General features: G+C 35.8%; 1 protein-coding gene across 14 annotated transcripts in view; it reads left to right on the forward strand.

Annotated features, from left to right (window-relative positions):
* LOC145678866 (uncharacterized) overlaps nt 1–24689 on the forward strand; it is a 459736-nt gene that overhangs the window by 93294 nt on the left and 341753 nt on the right. For 8 of the 14 annotated variants that reach the window (XR_014130447.1, XR_014130448.1, XM_081749448.1 and 5 more), the window contains exon 2: nt 4848–4942. The exons of the other annotated variants lie outside the window; for them this stretch is intronic. Coding sequence is in view for 6 of the 8 variants with exons in the window: in XM_081749448.1 (XP_081605574.1) it covers nt 4848–4942 (95 nt within the window). In the remaining 2 variants the exon portion in view is untranslated. The remainder of the gene's footprint in view (nt 1–4847; nt 4943–24689) is intronic. 14 annotated transcript variants of the gene reach the window in all.

A 24689-nucleotide genomic window follows, 5' to 3' on the forward strand; every position in this document is an offset into this window, starting at 1 on the left:
ATAAGTTGAATATATAATTATATTTCATCCGAGGATGTGAATGTAGATGCGGGTACGGTTGCGGATACGAACAGAAAGATTGTAAGTGATGTCATATCCGCACTGAACTCTAATATCTAGGATCGGCATTAAAACTACGATAATCAATAGTATAAGATCAATCATTTTTCAAATATGCGGTATTCTTCGATTTATAAATCCTGTAAATTAACAACGATGTGATGGCAGCACATCTTGTCAGTGATTCTTCGTAATTTTCCCAGAGAAAATTACAATGTGATGAGAATATTTAGTTTTTGATGTCAATGGTACCAATTCGATATCTCTATAATCACGAACATCCGTTTATAATTTATTTTGTAACTAACAGGGAATTTTAGTTACAAATGACATTAAAAAATTAATCAGGGGTGGCTTTTGAGGGAAGTCACCTGGGTAAATTTGTGTTTACTTTGCAAAGTAAGGGAAGAAACCTTTATTCCTCAGAAAGCTGTAATTATAGAAGAATTAGTATAAACATTCTTAAAGCTCTTTTTCCTTTAGCGCATGCAGAGATAAAATTTAAATTTTTACTGATGTGACTTCCTTCAAGACCCGGCACTATATATGAAACAAAAACTACAAAACTAAACTCCTGACGCAATATATCTTAGTGGACCAGAGCCTAACCAGAATTCATGCCTTTCTGGTGATGTGTGGTCAGCACATCGGTTCCCTTCGCTGCTAATACTGGCTTTCTAGACCAGAGTTCGCTACTTCTTTCTTACAAGTAGCTCCCCAGTTGTCCTCACGGCCCTCGATAGATGCCGCAGTGTCAACATCATCTGGTTAGTACGAACAGTCACTCATCTTTCCTCTTACCATACCCGGCACAACTTGACTTCGCTAATCTCGCGAGAAGCAGTATTTCAATGCGACCAGGGCATTGGGTAATTACAATACAAACACTAGACAATTCAACATGTCTAGAATGCAGTACACTGAAAACAATTACTAAATTAATATGATGATAGGTTAATATTACAAGCGAAATGTAGTCACCCAAACTGCACGCCATTTTTTCGCTTATTTTTACATTTTTCTTGACTTGTACTTGACTGACACTTGAAAATGTTATTTTAATCGAATAATATTTTCGGGAGTACTCCGAGAAAACCCATGGAAACGGTGTTGTCTACCACAAACTTATTTGGCCGGGGATTGATCCCAGGTTCCACCAGATGTAAGTGATTTACCACTAAGCCACCGTGCCCCCTGGCCGTAAATTTGGGATGTAAATAAATATTATCCAAACTTTCGCGTCCTCAGATTGAGATAAAAAGCACAATCATATATGTATTCGATTGTGAGCACGCTTAGCCTTGTCGTGAACAGTAAATGAAATGAATTTTTCAATTTAACTTCCTACGATCATGTCCTCTAGGCTAAGGGAGACTAATGGTTAAGACAAAGTGAATGATAATGGAAGAATTAGTGGGATGAGAAAGTGGGAGGAAACGAGAGTACACCGAGGAAAAACACGAAAACGATAATGTCTACCACAAACTTATTTGGTTGGAGATCGAATCAGGCATCCTACGCATCCGAGTTGAGAGTCTTCATCCCGGCGAAATTAAAATACCGCTAATTTTACAGTAATTATGTGATATCTTCAAATAGATAAAAAAAAAATAATCGAAATGTGGAACAAGAGCGCCCTAGACAATATTATTGTACATGAGATACCGTTATCACGACTCACTTATCTGCTTTCGATTTCGAGCCATTTCGAAAATCGGCATTTATTTTCGCGTTTGTAAACGGATGAAAACGGAAAGGCGCTAGGTGACTTGTGATAACGGTACCTCACGCAAAACAATATTGTCTAGGGCGCTCTTGTTCCATATTTCAATTATCTTTTATCTATTTGAAGATATCATATAATTACTGTAAAATTAGCGGTATTTTAATTTCGCTCTTAAGCGTTCTACCACGGAGTCACCGTGTCACATTGGCCGCAAGTTTGGGATAAAAAATATTATCACAACTTCTGCGCTGTGTTTCTTTCAGTCTTTTTTTTTTGGGGGGGGGCACTGCCCTCTGAAACTCTTGAGAGTGCTTCCTTGGAGAAGACCAAAATACTAAGGTTATAATATAATAATAAGTACCAGCAGTGGGAGGTATGCCCCTTCCAATACTAAGTGTGCTCCCCTCGAAGCAAGGGCGCCTGGGGACCTGGTGAGCCCGGGCCGCCCCAAAGCTCATGTGAACCCCCTATTATATTTATGAATATACAATATTTGGCATAATTTGAATCTAATTTGTCTTAAAATCCTCATATATATACCTTCTGCATCTGAATTCCCCCCCCCCCCCCAAAAAAAAATACAGACAAATTGGCGCTCTTGCCTGGAAGATTTTTCTGAAAGAAACACTGCTTCTGGGTCCTCAGATTAATATTAAAAAAAAAAAAAAAACAAAAACAAAAACGCAGTTATAAATGTATCCGATCGTGAATACTTTTAGCTTTGGCGTGAACATTACTTTTTTATAAATAAGTAATTGTAGGTAATCCACAGACTTGTCTTCAGATAGTTTTAGAATTTCTAAGTATTGCATACGTGTACTCGTTTTCAAACTCTACTTTTTTTTTATTTTCCGTTTTTTTTTGTTTCCTTTTTAAGATCGAAGATTTTTTTTAGCAACTGTTTTTCTCATCAAAAGCCTATCACGTCCTTAAGTTCTATCACATAAATAGAAAAAGAAAGGAGAATTCATTTAATTAAATCGAAGTTACCTCAGTGTGGAATGGAAGTCAAATGGCGCAGTATAGAGGATATTTTTTTCTCCAACATAGCTGATGATCCAGCCGCGTGCAGAACGATTTTTTTTTTCTTTCTTGTCTTCGAAGTGATGTTCGTAAGCTTGCTGCTCTCCTCAAAGGTTCCTTGAGTTGGCTACGTGATATTAATACTAAAGGCAGATGAAGACACACCTTGGACTCCCTCAAGCTTCAAGGCGTAGTCAACACAGGGTTGCCAGCTCATGGCTTCCTTAATTTATTGATTAATAAAAGGATTTTTAGTATGACTTTTTTCCTCTCTTTTATTATCATAAAATTAGGTGATGCAGGGATTATGTACTTAGTTAATCAAGCTATATATTTTATACTTGTCCAGTCGTATATCACTTACAATCTTTTGACAAATAACGTTTATTTAAACTACTATGATTTCTCCGAGAGTATTTACTGCTTGTTCGAATAATGTAGAATATTAAAATAGTCATCAACATCATCATAGGTATTCTGCCATTATTGGCAGGTCACTTGCTGCAACTGAGAAGCTTCCATGTTCCATGGTCTTTCGCTAAACTCTTCGTTTTTACCTAAGATTTTTCTGTTTTGATATCGTCCATTAATTGTACCTTCACCCTCTCCCTCTCTTTCCCGCTACCATACCCTTAGCACGTCTCTCATGGCACAGTTCCTTCTTAGCCAATGTCCTAACCAATATCTCTTCCTCTTCTTAATAATATTTAAAATTTTTCTTTTCTCCCTCACCATTTCTAACACCCTCTCATTCTCCTTCCGCTAGACGCAGCTAATTTTCTCCATTCTTCTCCATACCCACATTTTGAAAGCTTTTAGCCGTTTTTGTTTAAAATAGTAGGGCCTAGTAGTAAACAAAAAATTAAATCTATATTTACAGTAACATATCCAATATTATTCCTAGGTAGTTTAGGTCGCACAATCAATATAACAACTGGCCAATTTGGATTTTCACATTTTACGTCCGACGTTTATGTCGTATAGACTAAAGGTGACAGTGGTGATGAGAAATGAATGAAATGATGGAATGAACAAAGTGAGAGGAAACGGGGAAACCCCGAGGAAACTCACGCACACGGTGTTTGTTCACCACAAAGTCCACTTGGCGCGATCTGGGATCGAACCAGAGACCACACGCACCAGTAGTGAACTCCTACCACTTAGCCACGACAGCCCCGCGACCTGGACTCGATCCTCAGTGTGAACAAGAATTATTTCCCCGTTTTATCTTGTTCCAATTCGGTTGAGCGATTCACCCAACCTGCATTAAATGAAAACCCGGAAAAAATCAAGAAACAGTGGCGCTGATTTCTCTATAACGTGGGGAGTGGACTATTCACGTTTGTCATATATCATCTAACGAGGATTTACAATATAAATAATGTATATAGCCTAGGCCCAAGCAAACTTCTAGAGGATAGAGCTGAACCACCCAGGATCGGGAACCATGCCCGGAAGGTGAAAATGTTCAGAGTTTGTCGCCTCATATATGCATACCAAAGTTGTCGGAAGTGGAGAATAAATCGGAAGTGGTTGTAATTTTCTACTACTTCCGGTTGATTTTCATAGAGCAAAAGCAGTAAGAGACTTCGGGATGCGGTTCATCCTAATTGATTCAGCGTCCCAAGAATAGATTTTATCTCCTCGTTAAAGCTAAAGTGTATCATTACATGCACACAGTCCTTGGGCCTCATATGACCAGTCCCAAATGGGGAAACGTCCTTTATTTTACCCTATAGCATATACTCGCCTCGAAAAATGTAGAAACCTGAGTCTAATCTCGTCTCGTGGGAGACCCAGACTATTGTTAATCACGTGCTGGATGAAGATCTCTTCTACGTAACCATCTATCTTGGGTAATTCCTTTCCGTATTACTCTGCAGTGTTTCTGGATTGCAGTACAACATTTAGTATGAGAACCTAGCTTGTTTGTTAACGTAGTATTGCCAATAATTTATTTTCGTATGCTGTGTTATTAAATCGTGTTATGTGGACCATTTATCTAAAATAATTAACATTTATAATTTATATTTTCTAGTTGGCAACAGTGGAAGTAATATCTCGTGCTTGGTATTTCTGCTACCATGCCAAGAGAAAGGAGAAAAGTCTGCCCTCAGCGCTCCACGCGAAAAGGTAGTTTTCTAAGTATCTCATTTCTCCTATAGTATCTCATTTCTCATATCTCGTACTTTTTGGAGAACCTAACAATATATTGTAGTCAGTCAGGGAGCATAATTTTACATATTTTTATATAGCTGTTTGATGTGATTTCTTTTCTTCTGCACTTAGGTCTGAGTTGAAATTTCGCCGTAATTTGTCTTGCTTTATAGAAGGTTACGCCTTCTCTTTACTCAGAGACATGGAGAATCAATAGTATCATCAAGTAGGCAAGATATCCGTAGAGATCGAAGACTAAGAGTCACTTTATCCTTCAGATTTACTAGTCATGTGTATTTTGCTACTGACATTTTGATCTGTGTATTTCACTATACTTTTGATCGATTTATTAATTGTTATTATTCGAAGCGATTTATTAAATTCGTTTCGCTGGCTACATAGATCATACACTAATGAAATAATAGTATTATATCTGTAGGATCTTTTCTCCTCAAGACTAGGAGTGCAATGCATAAGTAGTCTGTTAGCCGGGTTTGGTGCTATATCACAACTGAAAATTTCATTTCCTTCTGTCTGTTAGCTGAGAGATCCGCTAGGTTATTATCAACAAGTGTTGCACGTGAAACAACTAAGCCTACGCTCCTAGTACATAGTATAATATGCGATATGTTTCAAAGTGTTACATGTTGCTGCTCTTTTAAATGTAATTTGAATTTGTGTACTAACTTAGATATTTTATGTATTCTGGTTCAAATATAATGTTTTGGCGACCCTAACAGGATTATTCTGTCGAACAACAACTACGGCACTTGCACCGATAATGCACCGTGCTCTCTCCCTGAAAAGCACGATATAGTCAATAAACAGATAAAAATACAGAAAGCATGAGGAAAATTACGAAAACAGAAAATTTGAGAAAACTAAATCGGTTACGACAAAATGTCTTCCAAAGCAAAATGTAGGTGCTTTTGGGAGGGATTTCACATCTAAAGATATTGAGTGCGGTATAAAATATTTCCCTTTTTGCTAAGAATGAATATGAAAAGAGAACTCCATACAGATAAATTATATTTATTTATTTGTTGCTACAACTCACCACTAACTCCCATCTTTACACGTCCGATCGTGTTCTTCTCTCTGAAAACTGGTAAATTATTTTACGAAATGTGTTTATGCGATTTTCAAACATAAACCATAAGTATCTGCTACAATATATATTTTATTGTTAATATATTTTTTATGTGATTTTCAGTTTGATAGATTCATAAACTGGAAAAAAAAATACTGTTGGTAGAAATTAAAGAAGGTTTTGACCATCATCTATTAGATTTGGGACTACCTACAACAAACAAACAACTATAATGACAGAGACGAAGTGAAGCCTGGGCTCTACACCAATCATGGAGCTGCTTTGGCTCACGTGGGATGGATCGGAAGTAGGGATGCGCACGAGACAAGATTTGAGGTTGTCTCGTCTCGAAAATGTGCTGTAAAAGCGATGTCTCGACTCGAAAAATGTATATTTCTCTATTGAAAGAGCTGTGTCTCGACTCGTCTCGTCCGCATCCCTAATCGGAAAAATTAGATACGATTCGTGCAACTGCTTTCCAAACGTACACTTGAGAAAAACGTTAAAAAATAAAAGTGCACCAATACTATAACTATAACAACAACACTAACAATTACTCGAATTAAACTGTAACAATAATAATGGGAACAATATTTTTAAAAAATAGTAACAACAAAACGAAACTTAGCAGCAATTCAACAACGCTGTACCCTCGGGAGATGTTCTCTGTATAGTGTTCGAGATGACACTGACAAAACTGAGATGAGATGGATCTGGGTTGACGTCAGGGACACATCCTCGCATTCTATTGGATGTTGAAGCTGTTTGGTCTAGGTCATGTTTGGTCTAGGACTTCTTGCGAACACTATAGGTGATTCACTATTTGGACTACGTGGGTCCACAACAAGGTTATGACGAAATTACAGTTATATTTTATTTATTTATATAAAAAAGTAATGTCCAATAATAAAATATCCATATAACATCAAAAAATTATAATGGAACATATACAGAGCCATACTTAAACTAAAAAATAAGGACTATTTTTCAGAACAGTTATCGACTTTCCTTGTTGGCAAAAGTTTACATCGAATAATCTGCATTCATAAGTTACTATATTATTACTAATTATTCCCACCACCCACCAAAACCCATTGTCATCAACTCTGACTCATGATCCACGCCCTCCTCTTCACTGACTAAAGAGTTTACACTTGTAATAAAATAAGGCTATGAAATTATCACTAATCGGAGTTTATGAATTTCTACGGTCAATCGCTCAAGCACCGCTCTGTTACAATAACGATGGATCTGACCTTTATGATATAAAATGGTAAAGTGTCATACGATGAATTTCAATCTAATTATCATATATCATTATTTCCTTGTTAAATTATAGATACTTTCCAGTGGAAAATACGATGATATTTGAAAGTCTCAAATCAAAATAAACTAGGCCATCGTGCAAGAAAAAAAGTGTAAAATTCGACTGTGTCTTGAAAGCCAAGTAGTAAGATCTATTTTTATTGTTATTGATCAACACCTAAGAGGATGGTGAACATTTTGGTACCAAATAGTTACCGGTAGCCACTCGTCCACTGGCCACCGTTCCCCAGACATTGACCAAAAAAGTTCCGATTTTGGGAGATTTAAGGAGCCATATCTCGGGAACCTATAAGTTATGGAGAGATAATATTTTGCGATTTTTTTTTCCAATTTTGAGCACTCCATTTTGAGCATGTGTCTTCGTAAAACAACATATCGTAGAACGTTTTAACAGAACTCTTAAACAAAACATGTGAAAAATAATTTAGTACTCAAGGAAATTATAAATGAATAGATATATTACAAGAATTATTTAATGAATATAATAATAAAGTACATAGAACAATTAGTATATAACTTGTAGAAGTTAATAAGGAAAAATAATTCTTTGTAAGTCCGTTCTGGCAATGCTCTTGGAGTATTTTCAACTTTTTTTTTTTTTTTTTGTCTTGAGTTCGTTAAGGTATTCATATTTGAACTTTTTAATACTGTTTAATTTATTACCTTATAGGTCCATCACATTTATAATGGGTCACTAGAACATGTGGAGTTTTTATTACGTAGTTAGCACTACTGATATTGCATCCTTCCCCCATCATAATTAGTTCCTTCAACACATCTTGAGGTTACCATACAGGTTACGTAGTTCAAAGCAAAAGTATAGGCAAGGGATGGACGAACGGACAGGCGCTCTGCGTGAAATTTTCATCCTGTTCCTAATGACACACACACCTTTACGAGAGAAACAACGTCCCGCTTGGAGGCGCCACCTTACAAGCATGTTGTTTGCTGTCCCAATACGTGATGAGTGTGGTTGCATAAGAATGAAGGCTCAGGGTGATTTCGCAGCGCAGTTCCAAAGCACCTGTGTTCTTATATATAAGAACAAAATATATGGTGTCGGTCCTTGCAGGCAGGAGGGAAGGGGGAAGATTATCCGTGAAGGATATCTTACAGAGTGAAGAATGTGTGTCCTTACGAGACAATAGCTAGCACTCCCACGTTTCAATTGTAGCAGGAGATTTATATACAGGGTAATCACTTAACTACTAACGATCAACCCATGTTCGCCAAATGGTCTTTTAAGAAGTGTTGCAACGTGTAACACGTAGGAACACTTAACGAAAACAATTCATTTTAACCTACCACCTCCGTACTAAGTTGTAAATTTTTATACGCTGACCATAAAGTCTATAAGCTGAGAGCAACACGGACTTAAAAAAAACACACACACACTTACTCAAATGATGAAACATCTCTTCTGGGCATCATATATAAATCTAGTTAATTTATTTGGACTTCTCTGTTACTTGTTAGCATTACATTGTGTCTTCCAGTTCTGAACAAGACTCAAATTGAAACAATCAATAACCCAAATGCGAACATCAGAAAACGTAACTACATTACTTATAAACAAACATAGTACATGAATGAAAAAAAAGTTTTTGCTTTATAAAAGAAACTCCAAGTAATCTACCGTTTCATGATTTTTAGGAAAGAAATTTATAAACATTTTTTAATGGCATGATCTTATTAAAAGGTATAAAACAAAACAAAAAAGGAAAAAAAAAATTTTTTTACTGTTGCGTTGTTCATAAGTTAAGATTAAAGTTCAGAAACTTTTACACAACACAAGATCGTTCGATTCTCTGAAATTACACAGAGAAATTAATCGTAGAGGAAGTTCGGGTATTATGGATAACCATTTTTGTTTCGCTTGTAATTCAGCACAAAATTGCACATTGAAACAAAAAGAAAAACACATATACGCCTTACATATTTGGATTTATTTATGCGTATCTTGAAAAAGAAGTTTCGGTACAGGGGTGAGCAAAACTTATAATTTGTAAACAAACCACTTTAGAGGGTAATATGAAATAGTCGGGTAATATGGAATACAAATGCTATATAGAAAAGAAATTAGTTTTCTGTTGAACATACAATGAATACAGTGACAATATATAAAAATTCTGAATGCCAAGCCATAACTGAATGTGATTACTTGCAAAAGTCACAAATATAATACGCTGCTTCAGGATCGGCACAGTCATTGTGTGCTCACATTAAACATGATGAGCGCTGGACCCAAGCTCACCCCTTGTATCATCAGAAAATTTGCTGTAATAAAAAAATCATTTAGTATTGTTGTCATCATAAATGTAAAATGTATGTTTAATTGCCCAATACCGATAGATATTTTTGTAATCAGAATACCATACCGAATACGGAATACCATGCTTTTCTTGCGGGTATTCCATATTGCCCTCCAAGCCACCTTGGAAACGAAAGAGCTGTTAAACACATTCAAAGGTGTATAGAATAATGATGTTTATCAAACTACCGCTCTGTATATCCAACGTCATAATAAACAAAGAATTGTTGTTCTATTACATTTCAATAGGAAAATACAGGTTGTAAAACACTTACCTGTAAAAGTTTTCATGAATAAGAAATCAAATTTTCACGTCTACCAACACAACGAATGTCACAATCACAAGGAGACTGACTGTAAAGCATCATGGGAACGTGAGGTAGTAGTTTCTTTCCTCTCCACTTGGAATCAAAACATCACAGGTGAGATAACAAGGTATTCCATATTATCCGACTATTCCATAATACCCGAACTTCCTCTATATGGTGTACGTAAAACCGTAGGTTACATGCGTAAATCCTGTAGTTTTCGGATTTAAAGTTCGTAGAACTTCCTGCAGCAAACACATAACTAAAAAGTATGTTTTATGATACGGTCCATACAAGTGTTCTATCTATATGTACTTTCCGTATGACAGTATATACATGGTAAGGATCTCATATACAAATGGATGTATATAACATATAGCTGACGTATGCAACATACGTATACGGATGTAATATACGGAAGACTGTTAAATGTCAGAAATGCTGCAGCTACATGACGTAACAATTAAGCAGGTAAAGTCAATACTTATGTAGCATATGGATAACGTATGCTTCGTTCAGATTTCCATAGTAAAAATATGAATTTCGTATATTTGTTTAATATACCGCTGTCTGGGTAACAGATTTTCCTCTGTGTATTAAAACCTATTAAGTTGGAATAACAACTGTACAAATACAAGAAAGCATAAACGTAAAACATTACAGTACAGCACTGTATAACATATTTGTGTAATATAGGTATTTTCTTGGTGAAGATTTGAAGATAAAAAAGTCTGTACAAAAAAATCTTACTTGAATATATAAAATTTCTACTTAAAAAATATTTTACCCTTGAGTTTGTGAGTTGATATACATATTTCTTTTTATATTAAGTAACGCAATTAAAGTTTTCTTGCAAATTTACAGAATTCTGTATAATATGTTTACAAAAAAATGTCAACAAAATTGTAATTTTTCGCCATTTTACGTTGTTGATTATCAAAATAGTGCGTAATATTCTTTTATATATTTTTTCCTGTAAAACTATTTATTAAAGAAAAGATAAGATCGGCGAAAGAATCCTTTACGAAAAAGAAAATTCTATTTTGTGGGACTTTGCATAAAGAGTTGAGAAAAAGACTCATAAAGTGTTTCGTCTGGAATATTGCACTGTGAGAGTCAGAAACATGGCCATTACGCAAAAATGATGAAAAACGACTGTAAGCTTTCGAAATGTGGGTATGGAGAAGAATGGAGAGAATTAGCTGGGTCAAGCGGAAAACGAATGAGAGGGTGCTAGAAATGATAAGGGAGAAACGAATAATTTTAGATATTATTAAGAAGAGGGAGAGAAACTGGTTGGGACACAGGCTAAGAAGAAACTGTATCATGAGGGACGTTTTACAGAGTATGGTGGTGGGAAACCCTCTAGGTGTCAGAACCCCATGCGCTTACCGCTCGTTCATGGGGTCCCTGGTTCTATCCCCGACCAAGTAAGTTCGTCGTGAACAGCATCGTGCCCGTAGGTTTTCTCGGAGTACTCCGTTTCCTCCCACATTCTCATCCCACCAAATTTTCCATCATCATTCACTTGCCTTAATCATGGTCTCCCTTAGCCTTAAAAACATAATCATGGGACGTTCAATTGGGAGATTGGTTTTGCTTAATTAATTAATTTATTTATTTAACAATCACCAGATACAGCTCAGAGGCCATTTTACACTGGATTTTCAACAACAACATTAACAATGGAAAGGATTTGGGAAGGTATCGGCCAGGGCCTGTTTACTACGTACCATCCCGGCATTTGCCTGGTAGGACTGAGGAAAACCCTGAAAAACCTGTCAGTATGGTCGGCAGCGCGATTCGAACCCACGACCTCCCGAATGCGAAGCCAACGCTCTAAAAAAAATACAAAACATCTACTTGCTATATGTAGAAAAGGGGGGGAACGTGATCTTTGAGTTTTTATTTATTTATTTATTTGTGAATAAATACAGTTCTTCAAAAATTCAATAACTTTTATAGCGTTACTTAGAGGAATGCTTGTAAGAATCGAGTCTCCCTGACACGTACTCTAAGCACCAAGAAATATATGACAGTTGACAATCGATAATTTAAAAATCAACAAAATCCCAGAAAGGTTGTGTGAGCACTGTGTTTCGAGGCGGTATTTTGGGAGGCAAACGAAACAACAATATAAACAAGACAGACAATCTAAAGAAGGAGACAAGACAAGGCCAAGCTATAAATCCTGTTTTGTTTCATTAATCAGACATTGACTTCATGTTTTGGTTTTTTCCTTGGTCACGTGTTCCGGCAAAGATAATCTTCCAATAGCGATCAATCACAGAAAACGCATTAAAACCTTTAGAATAGAAGAAAGCAAATGGATTTCATAGGATTATATGCGAATTTGGAAATATAATTTTAAGGCTGATCATTATATTGAAGTGTCCCTTTTTGGCTTAGTGACTACACACAAAGGTCTGGCGCCGATTTCTGTATACCTTTCGGAGGCATTGAGGTGTGTGTGTGTTTCGTTCTCGTAAATCTACGCAAAACTAATTTTTATTCTTGAAGGCCAAATTTTGGGGGGATGCTCGCCAGATTCGGCGTCCATGCTAACATGTATACCCCTTTTCGGATTTATGGAAACTTTTGTTACCATAGCGTAGTGTTGTTTTTGGTCACTTATTTAGTTCATATAACAGATATTTAAGCCGATATTTTTTTTTAAAACAAATCAAGCGTGGACCAAAGAACATCTCAGATGCATTTTGGAACCGGTTGGTCAACTTGACGGCGCAAAGTGGGAACGGAGGGTCTTGACATTTCTTCCTTAGGGCAAATTTCAAAAATTTTCACGCCCTTCGTTTTCAAGATCAGACTGAAATTTTGCAAAAGATTGGGTGTATCTTTGAGTTTTTTTTTTTTTTTTTTTTTGAGATCGCTACGTGAACCCGGGCCTGATTAGTACAAATATCCCGAATGGGTGATTTTCCAGAAAAATTTCCAGTTTTTCACAAAATTACCGGTTCAGGTGTATGACAGGGACATTGACCGGTGTCATTGGAAAGGTTTTGTTATACTGAAGAAAATGGCGTTTGAACTATCACCCTAGGTCAAATAGTAATGTAGTTCCTTTATTACTTGTTCTTAATGTGTTTTTACTTACATCTTAAGCTCGGAAGAGACGAACCAAATAAACCCATAAACTATAGAATGTTATACTTAATCAATGGAAGGGTGTATTTCTACTTCTAGGCCAACTTGTATATATATCACTGGGTCACTTTCAGATTTCCAAAAAAATTCTGTCCTTTATTTTCAAGATATCAGCTAGAAATTTTGCTTATGCATTGTGTACATCGAGAGTTTCAGGTCCCTATGTTCATCCAGGCTCGGGCCAGAGGGGCGCAAACATTTTCAAGAACTCCCGGTTTTCCCCTGTCTCCCCGTTTTAGGTATATAATACGCACAAGCGTACCTTTGGAAAGGATGCTCCATTTTGAAGAAAATTATGTATGAACCATGAACTTACTAACTAACTAACTCTATGGCCTATGGAACCCGGAGGTTCAATGCCGCATTCACAAAAGCTCTCCACTGACTTCTATCCTAAGCCAACTGGAGCCAGTTTCTATTTTGTATTCCTATTTCTGTGAGATCCATCTTAATGTTGTTCTCCCATCTGCGCCTAGGTCTTCCCAATGGTCGTTTTCCGGTTGGTATTCCAGTTAAGACTTTGAAAGCGTTCCTACTATCTTCCATTCTATTCTGCTCACCTAAGCCTCCTAAATTTGATGACCCTAACAATGACCCAAACCCACTCGAATTTCAAGATTTTTCCACCGAGAATCGAACCATGAATCCCAAGCACCAAAGACGCGCGTATTGTAGTATTAAATTCTCAAATCTTCGATAATCCATAATTTACATTATTATTGTTATGAAAGAGTAGTTGTGACTGATTCATCATCGTTCAATCCATATGACTATAGGTAGAAACGTGAAATTTGGACAGAATACTTCTCTTGTCACGAAAGTAAGTTACAAGGAAGGATTTTTGGAAATACGTATCCTAAGGGGATAAAGAGGAGTTCAAATTGTTTTGCCGACAACAGTATATATCACGAATATGAAATCTTTCAGATTAACATCCCACGATTATCTGCATTAGGCTAAGGGAGACGGTGTATATTTTGACTAATCCATGAAGTTAGGAAGATTAAACTCGATCTTGAAGCTCTACACTTAGAATAAGGAAACTCGTGTTCCAGCGTTTCTAAAACTTTCACTCCTAAAAGGAGAGAGGAGGGCAGTTCTAAATTACTAAAATTCCCGTTTGTTTATTCAGAAAATGTCCAAATGTGAGGATTAGCTGAACTTGCCGTCCTAAGGTACGTCGTATCGGCCAATATTTTCGAATTTCGATTATCTACATTCTAATCGGCTAAGCACTGAGAATGTCTCCGTCAACTCTAGTGCATACAAAAACTCCAGATGCGCTTCTGTCGGAAACAAACGTAAATTGATTCAAGCAGATTCAGTAAGTTCCCATTTTACTCCTATGGAGGCGCTGTTGTACAACCCAACAACAGTGAATTGTTATGTTCTTACTTTATTCAAAATTTTCATGTTATAATTAAGTTAGGATTGAGCCGCGGAATTTGTTGCGTTGTATTTGACCATTAATATTAGCAAGAAGGATCGAATAAATTATATTAAACTTTAGCATTACCAACAAAAAATAACAAACTTTAACATTACCAAGAAATAATAACAAACGTTAATAATATCAAGATGGATTACCAAACTTTACCAATACCAAGTAGGAATAACCAACTTTAGCATTACCAAGAAAATAACATACTTCAACAACACCAAGTAAGAATACCAAACTTTGACATTACCAAGAAAGAATATCAAATGTTAACATTACCAAGAAAGAATAATGAACTCATAACGTTACCAAAAAGAATACCAAACCTTGGCATTACCAAGAAATAATAACAAACTTTAACATTACTGAGAAGGAATACCAAATTTCAACAATACTAAGCAAGAATATCAAACTTTGCCATTACCAAGATAGAATATCAAATGTTAGCATTACCAAGAAAGAACAACGAACTTTGACGTTATCAGGAAAGAATAACAAATTTTAGCATTATCAAGAAATAATAACAAACTTCAAGAAAGAATACTAAACTTCAACAATGCCAAGCAAGAATAACAAACTTTGGCATTACCAAGAAAGAATACAAAAAGTTAATATTACCGAACAAGGAAAATGAACTTTAACGTTATCAGGAAAGAGTAACAAACTTTAACATTACCAAGAAATGATAACAAACGTTGACATTATCAAGAAGGAATACCAAACTTCAACAATACTAATCAAGAGTACCAAACTTTGACATTACCAATAGTGAATATCAAATGTTAATATTAACAAGAAAAAAGACAAAAACTTTAACATTATCAATACAAACATTGGCATTGCGAAGAAAGAAAGACAAACCTTAACATTATTAAGAAGGAATACCAAACTTCAATAATACCAAGCAATAATAACAAACTATGTCATTACCAAGAAAGAAAGTCGAATGTCAACATTACCAAAATAAATAAATAAATAAAAAGAACTTTAACATTATCAGGGAAAATAAACTTTAGCATTACCAAGAAAGAATAACAAACTTTAACATTATCAAGAAGGAATACCAAACTTCAGCATTACCAAGAAAGAATAACCAACTTTAGCATTACTAAGGAAATAACATACTTCAACAACACCAAGCAAGAATAACAAACTTTGGCATTACCAATAAAGAATATAAAATGTTAACACTACCAAGAAAGGACAATGAACTTTAACGTTATCAGAAAAGAATAACAAACTTTAGGATTACCAAGAAAGAATAACAAACTTTAAGATTACCAAAAAAAGAATAACAAATTTTAACATTATCAAGTAATAATACCAAACGTTTACCAACAACGAATAAGAAATGTTATGATTAGCAACATACAGCAAGGAATCTTAAGTGTTACCAAGAAATAATATGAAACTTTAGTATTACCAAGAAAGGATAACAGACGTTATCATTATTGAGGACGAACTACGAACTTTAATGTTATCAAGAGAAATCGATAGATATTGTAATGTACCACGTCCTTGTGTTTATAAACAATGACACGTGCTCTTGTTTGCAAACTACAACCAGATGTATTTACTACACCTCACGTTGAATTACTACAAGAAGCAGACGACAGACACCAGCACCACCTACACGCCACATACCGACATGGGAGCAGCAGCGCCACCGCGCCCGGAGCGCCTATATAATGAAGAAGATTCAAGAGACAGTCACCAGTCTGCGATTGGTCTCCCTTCCTCTAGCTTGCCTGGAGCACTAGGAGAAACCCAACCCTAAAGCCTCTAATTTGTTGCGGAATTCTGGGCTTCCTTTCCATCCGGCCAAGTTTGCTCGGAGCTCTGTAGGGATCCCAACCTCAGTTGCTTAGCCTGCTTCGGGCCTCTGTGACTCTTAACCCCTCACTGCTTGCTTCCTAGCATTGGGATTTCCTACACCACTCTACTTAGCTTGTGAGCTCCTTCATGGCTAAGCGGTTAGCGCACGCGCCTTTGACGTGGGAGACCGGGGTTAGATTCTCGGCAGGAGCTCATGTGGTTGGGATTCCACGTTAATCCGTAGGTCCACGTCTCATATAGCCTCCCTACTGAACGGGACGTTAAACTCAAAAACAACTCAACTCTACTTAGCTCGCCCGGAGCTCTGTAGAGACCCTACCCTAAGACCACACGGTGTTGGACTACCTATTCTCGGTGTATTCCTGTTTCGCCTATTCCTGTCTTGCCTATTAGTCTCCCAGTAATATTTATCAAGATTTCTACGTTATCAATATTGTAGGTGAAGCAGTAATTCCTTTTTTCCATTCCTGTTTCGCCTACTGTTAAGATGAAGGAATATTTTTTAGTTTGAGATTTTATTGGGAATATAATTTTTAATGTATGTGAATTCAGTTATCCCGTAAAATTATTTAAAATTAACTAAGCTTTATCAACAGTCGCGATTTTGAAAACAGCTATAATACGAACGAACAACAAATGGACGAAGTAGATATACGTACTTTCACTTTGACCATAAAACGTCTTAGCTAGTCGAAACAAATATTGCGCGTTGATTGGCGTTTCATTGGGGAGAGAACAAATCAGAATCTCAGAATACGTCTAGCTTTGAATCTAAACTTTTAATGAGACACTAGGAATATATAACTGTCTGCTAGTCTGGTGTTGAATTTTGTGTGTAATTAGAATAAAATAGAATATTTTTTGTCATTAAACAACGAATGTTGCAATAGACAGCGTCAATAATATTAAAAAAATCAGATTGCTATAAGTTACATTTTCTTCAAATTCATTAATACTATAAATGAGAGCACAAAATTTCAAAGTCAGACGCACTCGCCAATCCAAAAGTGATGGTCGCCTATCTCTCACGTAGAAATTGTGAACCTCCTCTGTCCCACGGCCTTTGGTTTGACAAAGAGAGGTTACATCAGGATATAAAATTTCAAAAACCCGACAATTAGACAGGATAATCAGGGCGAATTATAATGTTGTGACGACTTCACATTCCGTGTTTTCTCTCACTCAGTGACAATTATTTTCATGCGAAACAAGCTGCACAGTCCTGAGAGTTCAGGCAGAAACAATTCCTACTGACCACCAGCTCTAGATTTTCTACTGGTCGCCAGCTCTAAATTTCTAGTCGTCAATGGTGACCTGAAATTTTGCGTCCTGCTGTAAATAACATTATTTACAAGAAATGCTTTACATTGGTTTCTAAATCGATATCACACATCCTTCGAGTATATAGTACACTGGTAATACATTATACGGTTTGAAGCGGGTATATTTATAGCTTCTTTGGGTTGCATTTAGCCTAACATGTGGGGTATTTAAATCATCTTTACGTTTTGTATTATATGAGTGAGCATTATTGCGATAACCAATACCGTCCAGATTTTCTCTATCGTGCGTAAATATACAACGAAGAAATCTGCATTACCTTAAAGAGTGGTCTATATGATACAGTATCTGGCAATTTTGTTGCTCTTATAACCTTCTTCTGCCGTTTGAAGACAATTTGAGCACGCTGTGAATTACCCCACAACAATATACCGTAGTGTAAATGACAATGAAAGAAAGCATAATATGCTTGTTGGAATATGAGAATGGTCTGTTACTAGGCAAAATGAGAGATAAGCTTTGCAAATAGAATGCATATTAGATACAGTTTTGAAGATGGTTTGATTTTGTGATTCAAGATTACTCAGAAAATAAACATATGCATGCCTCATTTACAAGCACTTTGTGCCTCGTTCAAATATCTAACACTTATGTGACTCATTTACAAGCACTTTGTGCCTCGTTCAAATATCTAAGGCGGGAGAAGTGTTAGATATTTGAACGAGGCACAAAGTGCTTGTAAATGAGTCACATACATGTTTATTCTCTGAGTAATCTTGAATCACAAGATCGAACCATCTTCAAAACTGTATCTAATATGCATTCTATTTGCAAAGGTTATCTCTTATTTCACCTAGTAACAGTCAGTGTCACATTCTTAAGCACTTTGTACCATTTTCATATTCCAACAATGCTGTAAGAAGCATGGTTTCAGTAACTGTTGTCCTGCGAAGTGTGAATCAGCTTATTTTGTTTCTAGATAGTTTAATAATTGATTTTTAATGCATTACTCAAAAACTTTAGATATAATTCGCACTAAGGATATAGAACGATTGTTATTAGGTTTATTTTTATCGCTTTTCTTATGTATGACTACAGTGGTTGTCAATTTAAAGCAATCAGGGAAGATTCCTTCTAAAAGCATCCAGTTAAATAGGTAAACTAAAGGTTCAGTTATAACATCAATACTTTTTTCAACAAGTTTTAGAAAATCCATAGAAATAATCAGTTTCAAGGTTTCAGTTTACTAACGACTGATGAAACTGTTCTGGTATTAATTGCAGTCCATGAAAAAATTGACTCAATGTTACTTACATTTTACTGTGCTAATAAACTTCTAAACTCAAAATCATGATTTTCGAAGAAACAATTTTCATGTTTTGATTTATCATTTAATTCTGTTACACTATTCATAACATATTTGTTGAACTCGTTTACGGATATTGGTATAGGGTCTCGAACAGCTCGTTTTCTAGACCAAACTCCTGCACACTTATTCTTTGGATTATTTATCAAGTTTTCATTTGCAGTAATTTTTGCTGCTTATATCTCTTTCTTGTATATTTTTTAGTAGTTTTATATTTTTCTTTATCAGTCGGTAATCCTATATAGTGTTGGCAATATTATGCAATATGATTAGTCTATCCCGTTGTGATTTAAGATGTGGCGTATAAAAATTTAAAAAAACTGTTTCAATACATTTACTTCCTTATGGTAGTTCTCTTAACCTTTTCCGGACAGCATTCATTTAGATATGTAACCAAGGTACGCATAAAAGCTCAGAATTTGGAAGCTCAAAAATGTCCTAGGCTTTTTCCTGGGTACGTGGTGCATATCTTTTAAAATTATAATAGAATTGACTTCTGGGTGTTTTGTGTAAGTATTTTTGTAACAAGTGTCTTTATACTCACAGATATGTCGAATTTAGTTAACACTAAATGTAGAAATAAACTATTTGAAAATATAGATTATTTATATCGGATTAACAGGCGTAATGGTGAGAAGACCTATGTGTATGTACAGTCAGATGCAAAGCCGCTGTTGTTCTTCTTGGAGATGAGCCCATAAAACCGTCAGGTAGGCCTATAGACTCGCACGAGCCGCAAGGAACATTAAACGTCAATTAGACGTTTTGTGGATAAATGACAGACAGGACAGGGGCGGATCCAGGATGGACTTCTGGGAGACGGTGGGTTGTAATACTGGTACTTAGAGCTTCTTTTAAGAGCTCTAAACTCTGGGATGGGTTTTATTTATTCTACCATACTATTATAATATAATATTTCTGTAAATGGCAATGAAAGCATAATATGCTGTAAGAAGCACGGTTCCTCTTCTGGGAGGCGATTGCCCTCCCCCTTCGGATCCGCCCTGGAACAGGATAATCGAGGATCCAATTCAACCACTTCCCAAGATTTACAGGTGCGTTCATTTCTTTGTTGTAAGGCACAACACAGTGGCATTTAGTTTATTATTATTATTATTATTATTATTATTATTATTATTATTATTATTATTATTATTATTATTATTATTATTATTATTATTTCGGTGGGTAATTGCGATCGTAGTGCAAGTCACAGACTTTCGTAGTATAAATAAGCACAGAGTTGGTTTGTCAGATTTCACCAGATTTCACTCTTCCAATAGCCAAGTGAAAGAGTGAAGGAAATTTCATAGTGACCCTACTCCTCATTTATTTTTATTGTATTATATGGAATATTAACAAATGTGACAAATAGACAAGAACGACTAACAATGTTGAGGAATGTCATTGAAAATTGAATAGAAAATTGTCTCATGTAGGGATGCGCACGAGACAAGATTTGTGGCTGTCTCGACTCGAAAATTTGCTGCAAAAGTGATGTCTCGACTCGAAAAATGTATATTTTTCTATTGGAAGAGCCGTGTCTTGACTCGAATTTTGTCAGGAAAATCCTGTCTCGACTCGAATTTTGTCAGGAAAATCCTGTTTCGACTCGTCTCGTGCGCATCCCTAGTCTCATGAGGATACCAATATACTTATATACATTGTTGGAGTTATTGAAGCAAGGACAGCAGGGGAATGAAAGTCTAATGTTGTTGCTGTAGGTAGGGAACCGGTCAAAAGTGGAAAAGTTGAAGCACAAACGCCTAGATCAGCGAATTAATACTTTGAAGGAGAGATATAAATCTAAAGCTATGGGTTTAATGGATTACATTAATACTATGTATATTCTGTTGCATATGTTTGGAAAACTGGATAGGAGTGTACGACAAAAAAAAAAAAAAAAAAGACAATAATATAGCTTTTCTCTATTTTTCATTTCTTTTAATCCTGATCACTTCCTGTTGATGACTTGCATTAAAACAATATCCTGGATCCATATAAAGCTGAAATAACCCAACTCAAAAATTTCCCTCTCATATAGGCTCGCTGCTGAACGGGACTTTAAACTCAAAATCAACTCAAAAATTTCCCTTTGTCTTATCAATAGGCGGATCAAGAATAGGCAAAACAGGAATCCCTGTTTCGCCTACAATCTTGATAACTTAGAAATGTTCATAAATATTGCTGGGAGGCTAGTAGAAGTAGGCAAAACAGGAAGGAATCTTTTTTTTTTTTTTATCTCGCATTAAGAGAAAGTTCTATTGTACTATTTTTGTAAATATTGTGGTATTATCTTAGAATATTTTATAATAAAGACCGATAGTGGAAATCGATTCCGGACTCTGATTTGTTAACCTTAGCTCTACGTACCCCTTCAAAGGGAAGAACTTCTACAATATTAACCTTACAAAGATTGCGAATTACAAAAGAGAACTACATATTAGAACAAAATAAATGAAATATAAATATTACAGAGAGCAAGGAGAAATTACATTAGAGACATACATAGTAAAATCTAAACGCTACATTCTAAAGGAAGGTAAGACAAGGTACTACTATAGAAATAAAAATTATAAGAAATTTGAGAGTACAACGGAATGACGATAAACAAAGTGAGAAACAAAAGCAAAGAAACAGAATGAGAGAACGCAATCATGAAGGTCTAGGGACAATAACATACAAGAAGTGAGTGGGGAAATTTTCAACAATCTAAGCACGCAGGCAGAAAGTAAAGCTTGGTATTTTCGTTTGCAGAGGCGAAGCAGCGATGTTTTTACAAAGATCCTTACAACGAGCGGAGGAGATCCTTGCTAATGGACATTCAGCAGAAAGGATTCCAACTGCAGAGGACGACGACGCCCCCTCTCTCTCAAAAAATCCCTTTCCACCACTATTCTTTGCCCCTTCCACCAACTTTACTTCCATTGCACTAGCCCTACAGTTTTTTTTTTTTTCGGAAACCGTAGACGATTTTTTTTTTCTTCCTTGGACCAAACTAACGGCCAATATTCTTGTCCTGGAGAATGCTTGCAAGTTAATCCCGCAACTTGAATTTACGATGCAATCTTACTCTCTTTTTCAGAAGAAGATGGGATTTTTTCTTCATTTCTTTCATTTTCTTTTTTTCTCTCCATCTATTGTCGCGTCAAGAGCAACCTAGCGAAGAAGGACTAAAAATGAATTTGATACGATGCAAAATTTGTAATATGAGAATTGTATCATTATTCTAGGTAGTATTATATTATTTTACCATGATAGGCCCTGGGTACAGTTGCAATGCTATTGTATCTGACTGTAAGTACATACTTAACAGGGTCGGATTCAGAATTTTCTGAGGGGGTGCGCCAATAACTATGAGTACATTTGAATTAGATTGGAATTTTTTTTAAATGCCTTTAGGCATCTGTGGTGTGAATGAGGAAATGCCCTGGAAATGCTAAATGTCTGTTCTTGGTGAATCCTTTTCTTTCAACTTTTAGAAAATTGACTTAAACTATCGATTTTGCAAAACTTTCCTTTGATTTAAGCTCAAACGGAAACACGACAGCAGAAATTTTCGGAAAGTATTGCTATTTTCACTGTTAGCTTCTCACTTTAGGTAGTGTATATTTACAACGAAGGGGTGATTCACGTGCACTTTTGCATCCCCATTAAATCCGGCCCTGGTACTTTTAAAATTTGGCTTTTTTATAACGTAAATTATAGACTTTCAGTCAAGCAGCTATTGCATCATTCATATTTATCCTAGAATCATGATTTGTAAAAATGAAATGAAATATTTGAGTTTTACGTCCCACGATTATGCCGGTTAGGCTAAAGGAGACGGTGATGATGATTAATGAATGAAATGGTGGAATGAAGAAAGTGGGAGGAAACGGGAGAATCCCGAGGAAACCCACGCACACGGTGTTTGTCCACCACAAAGTTCACATGGCGGGGGCTGGGATCGAACCCGGAACCCTAAGCACCAGAGGTGAACGCTAGGATCATGATTTGTACCTCGTTCTCTTCAAAATAGAATAACCTTTCAAACGGTACCATTTACATTTCCCTATCATGTTCTGGAGATGGGAAATTTTGAGAGAAATTGTGATTTTTTTCTGAATTTTTCTTTTCAAATTTTGAGCCCTCTGGACTCCCCCTGTGTCAACTCACAGACCTCAAAATCAACCAAAAAATACTACGGAGTGTACTAAAAGTTTCTGCAAAATTTCAAGCTTCTATCTTGAATAGTAAGGAGGGGAAAATATTTACCAATGAGCTAAGGACATTCCCACAATGCTCCGGATGACCCCAAAAGACAAGGATGTAATGTTTAAAATTTTTCTGAGGCATTTCTATTTACCCTAGGGTCATGTTTTGTACCTCATTCTCTTCAGAATAGAATAGTCTTTCAAACGGCGCCATTCACATGTCTCCATCATGTATTTGAAGGGAGAAAATAAAAAAAGAGAGTTTTTTTGTTAAAACTTCTATTTTTACCTTTTTGGTCCCTTAGATCGTCCCTGTGTTATCGTAGAGACCTGAAACAAGTCTGAAAAATACTAAGGTGTGCGCTGAATATGTGTGCAAAATTTCAATCTTCTAGGTGCAAAAGTAAGCCCGCCAGAACATAAAAATAGCCTAACAATTTTCATTAAAAAAAAAAAAAAGTTATGACTCCATCTCCTATGTCTGGACACTGAAACGTGTGAAACCGTACGTAACCTGTTCTACAATACCTCTAGGCTTGAAAAGACAACTAGAAATGAAATAAAAAGCTTTATTAGTTTTTTTTAATCGAATAATGAAGACACAACCACAATTGTATTAAAATAAAGATAGCTCAGCTCGAACTCCGGTGGTAGCGGGATTTTTTTCTTTCTACCCTTGCTATGGCGCCTAATATATTATGATACGAATGTTATATTTTGATTACTCCAATTATTTACGTTTCTTTTTTTCTCTTTTATGGTTGGTCAGTTGAATTTTAGGCGTCCTTCTTTAGAGGCTATATGAAACGTGGCCCTACAGTTCAAGGTCCCTCTTTAGCACCGAGGCTATATGAGACGTGGTCCTACAGTTCAAGGTAAATTCCGAATCCTATAAACCAAAACTGCGCGTACCCATTAGACGAAGAGGAAAGGTTTTCTCTAGTCCGTGTAAGTTTTAAAAAGTGTCAAAATGATCCAATCGCATTGAATCAGGCACAACAAATTATATCACTATTACATTTATTCTCCAAAACTTCATTAATTATACTTTTCTTTTTCGGTTGTCATAGCAACGTTTTTAAACAAATAACTATCTGCTGTAAAGATAACAATAAATGCAGATTGCACCTATAAAACCAATATATACTTTAACTATTGAGATTAAATCTTATTTATTTCTATTTAGAATCAATAACATATTTATTATTTTTCTTCTTCTTCTTCTACACAACAGATTGTGTACCTTTATGCACCGTTGCCCAAAATCAAGATATAAAAATAGAAGAAATTAGAAAAGAGATATATAGTATCGTTGTATGTGCATCTTCTATATGCAGACATTTCTTTTGTATCCTACTGTTTGAAAAGATTCTGGTTTTACATAATGAAAATATTAACATTTTTTT

The sequence above is a fragment of the Thermobia domestica genome, chromosome 2, assembly GCF_964235325.1.
Source record: "Thermobia domestica chromosome 2, izTheDome1.hap1.1, whole genome shotgun sequence".
Classification (NCBI taxonomy): Eukaryota; Metazoa; Arthropoda; class Insecta; order Zygentoma; family Lepismatidae; genus Thermobia; species Thermobia domestica.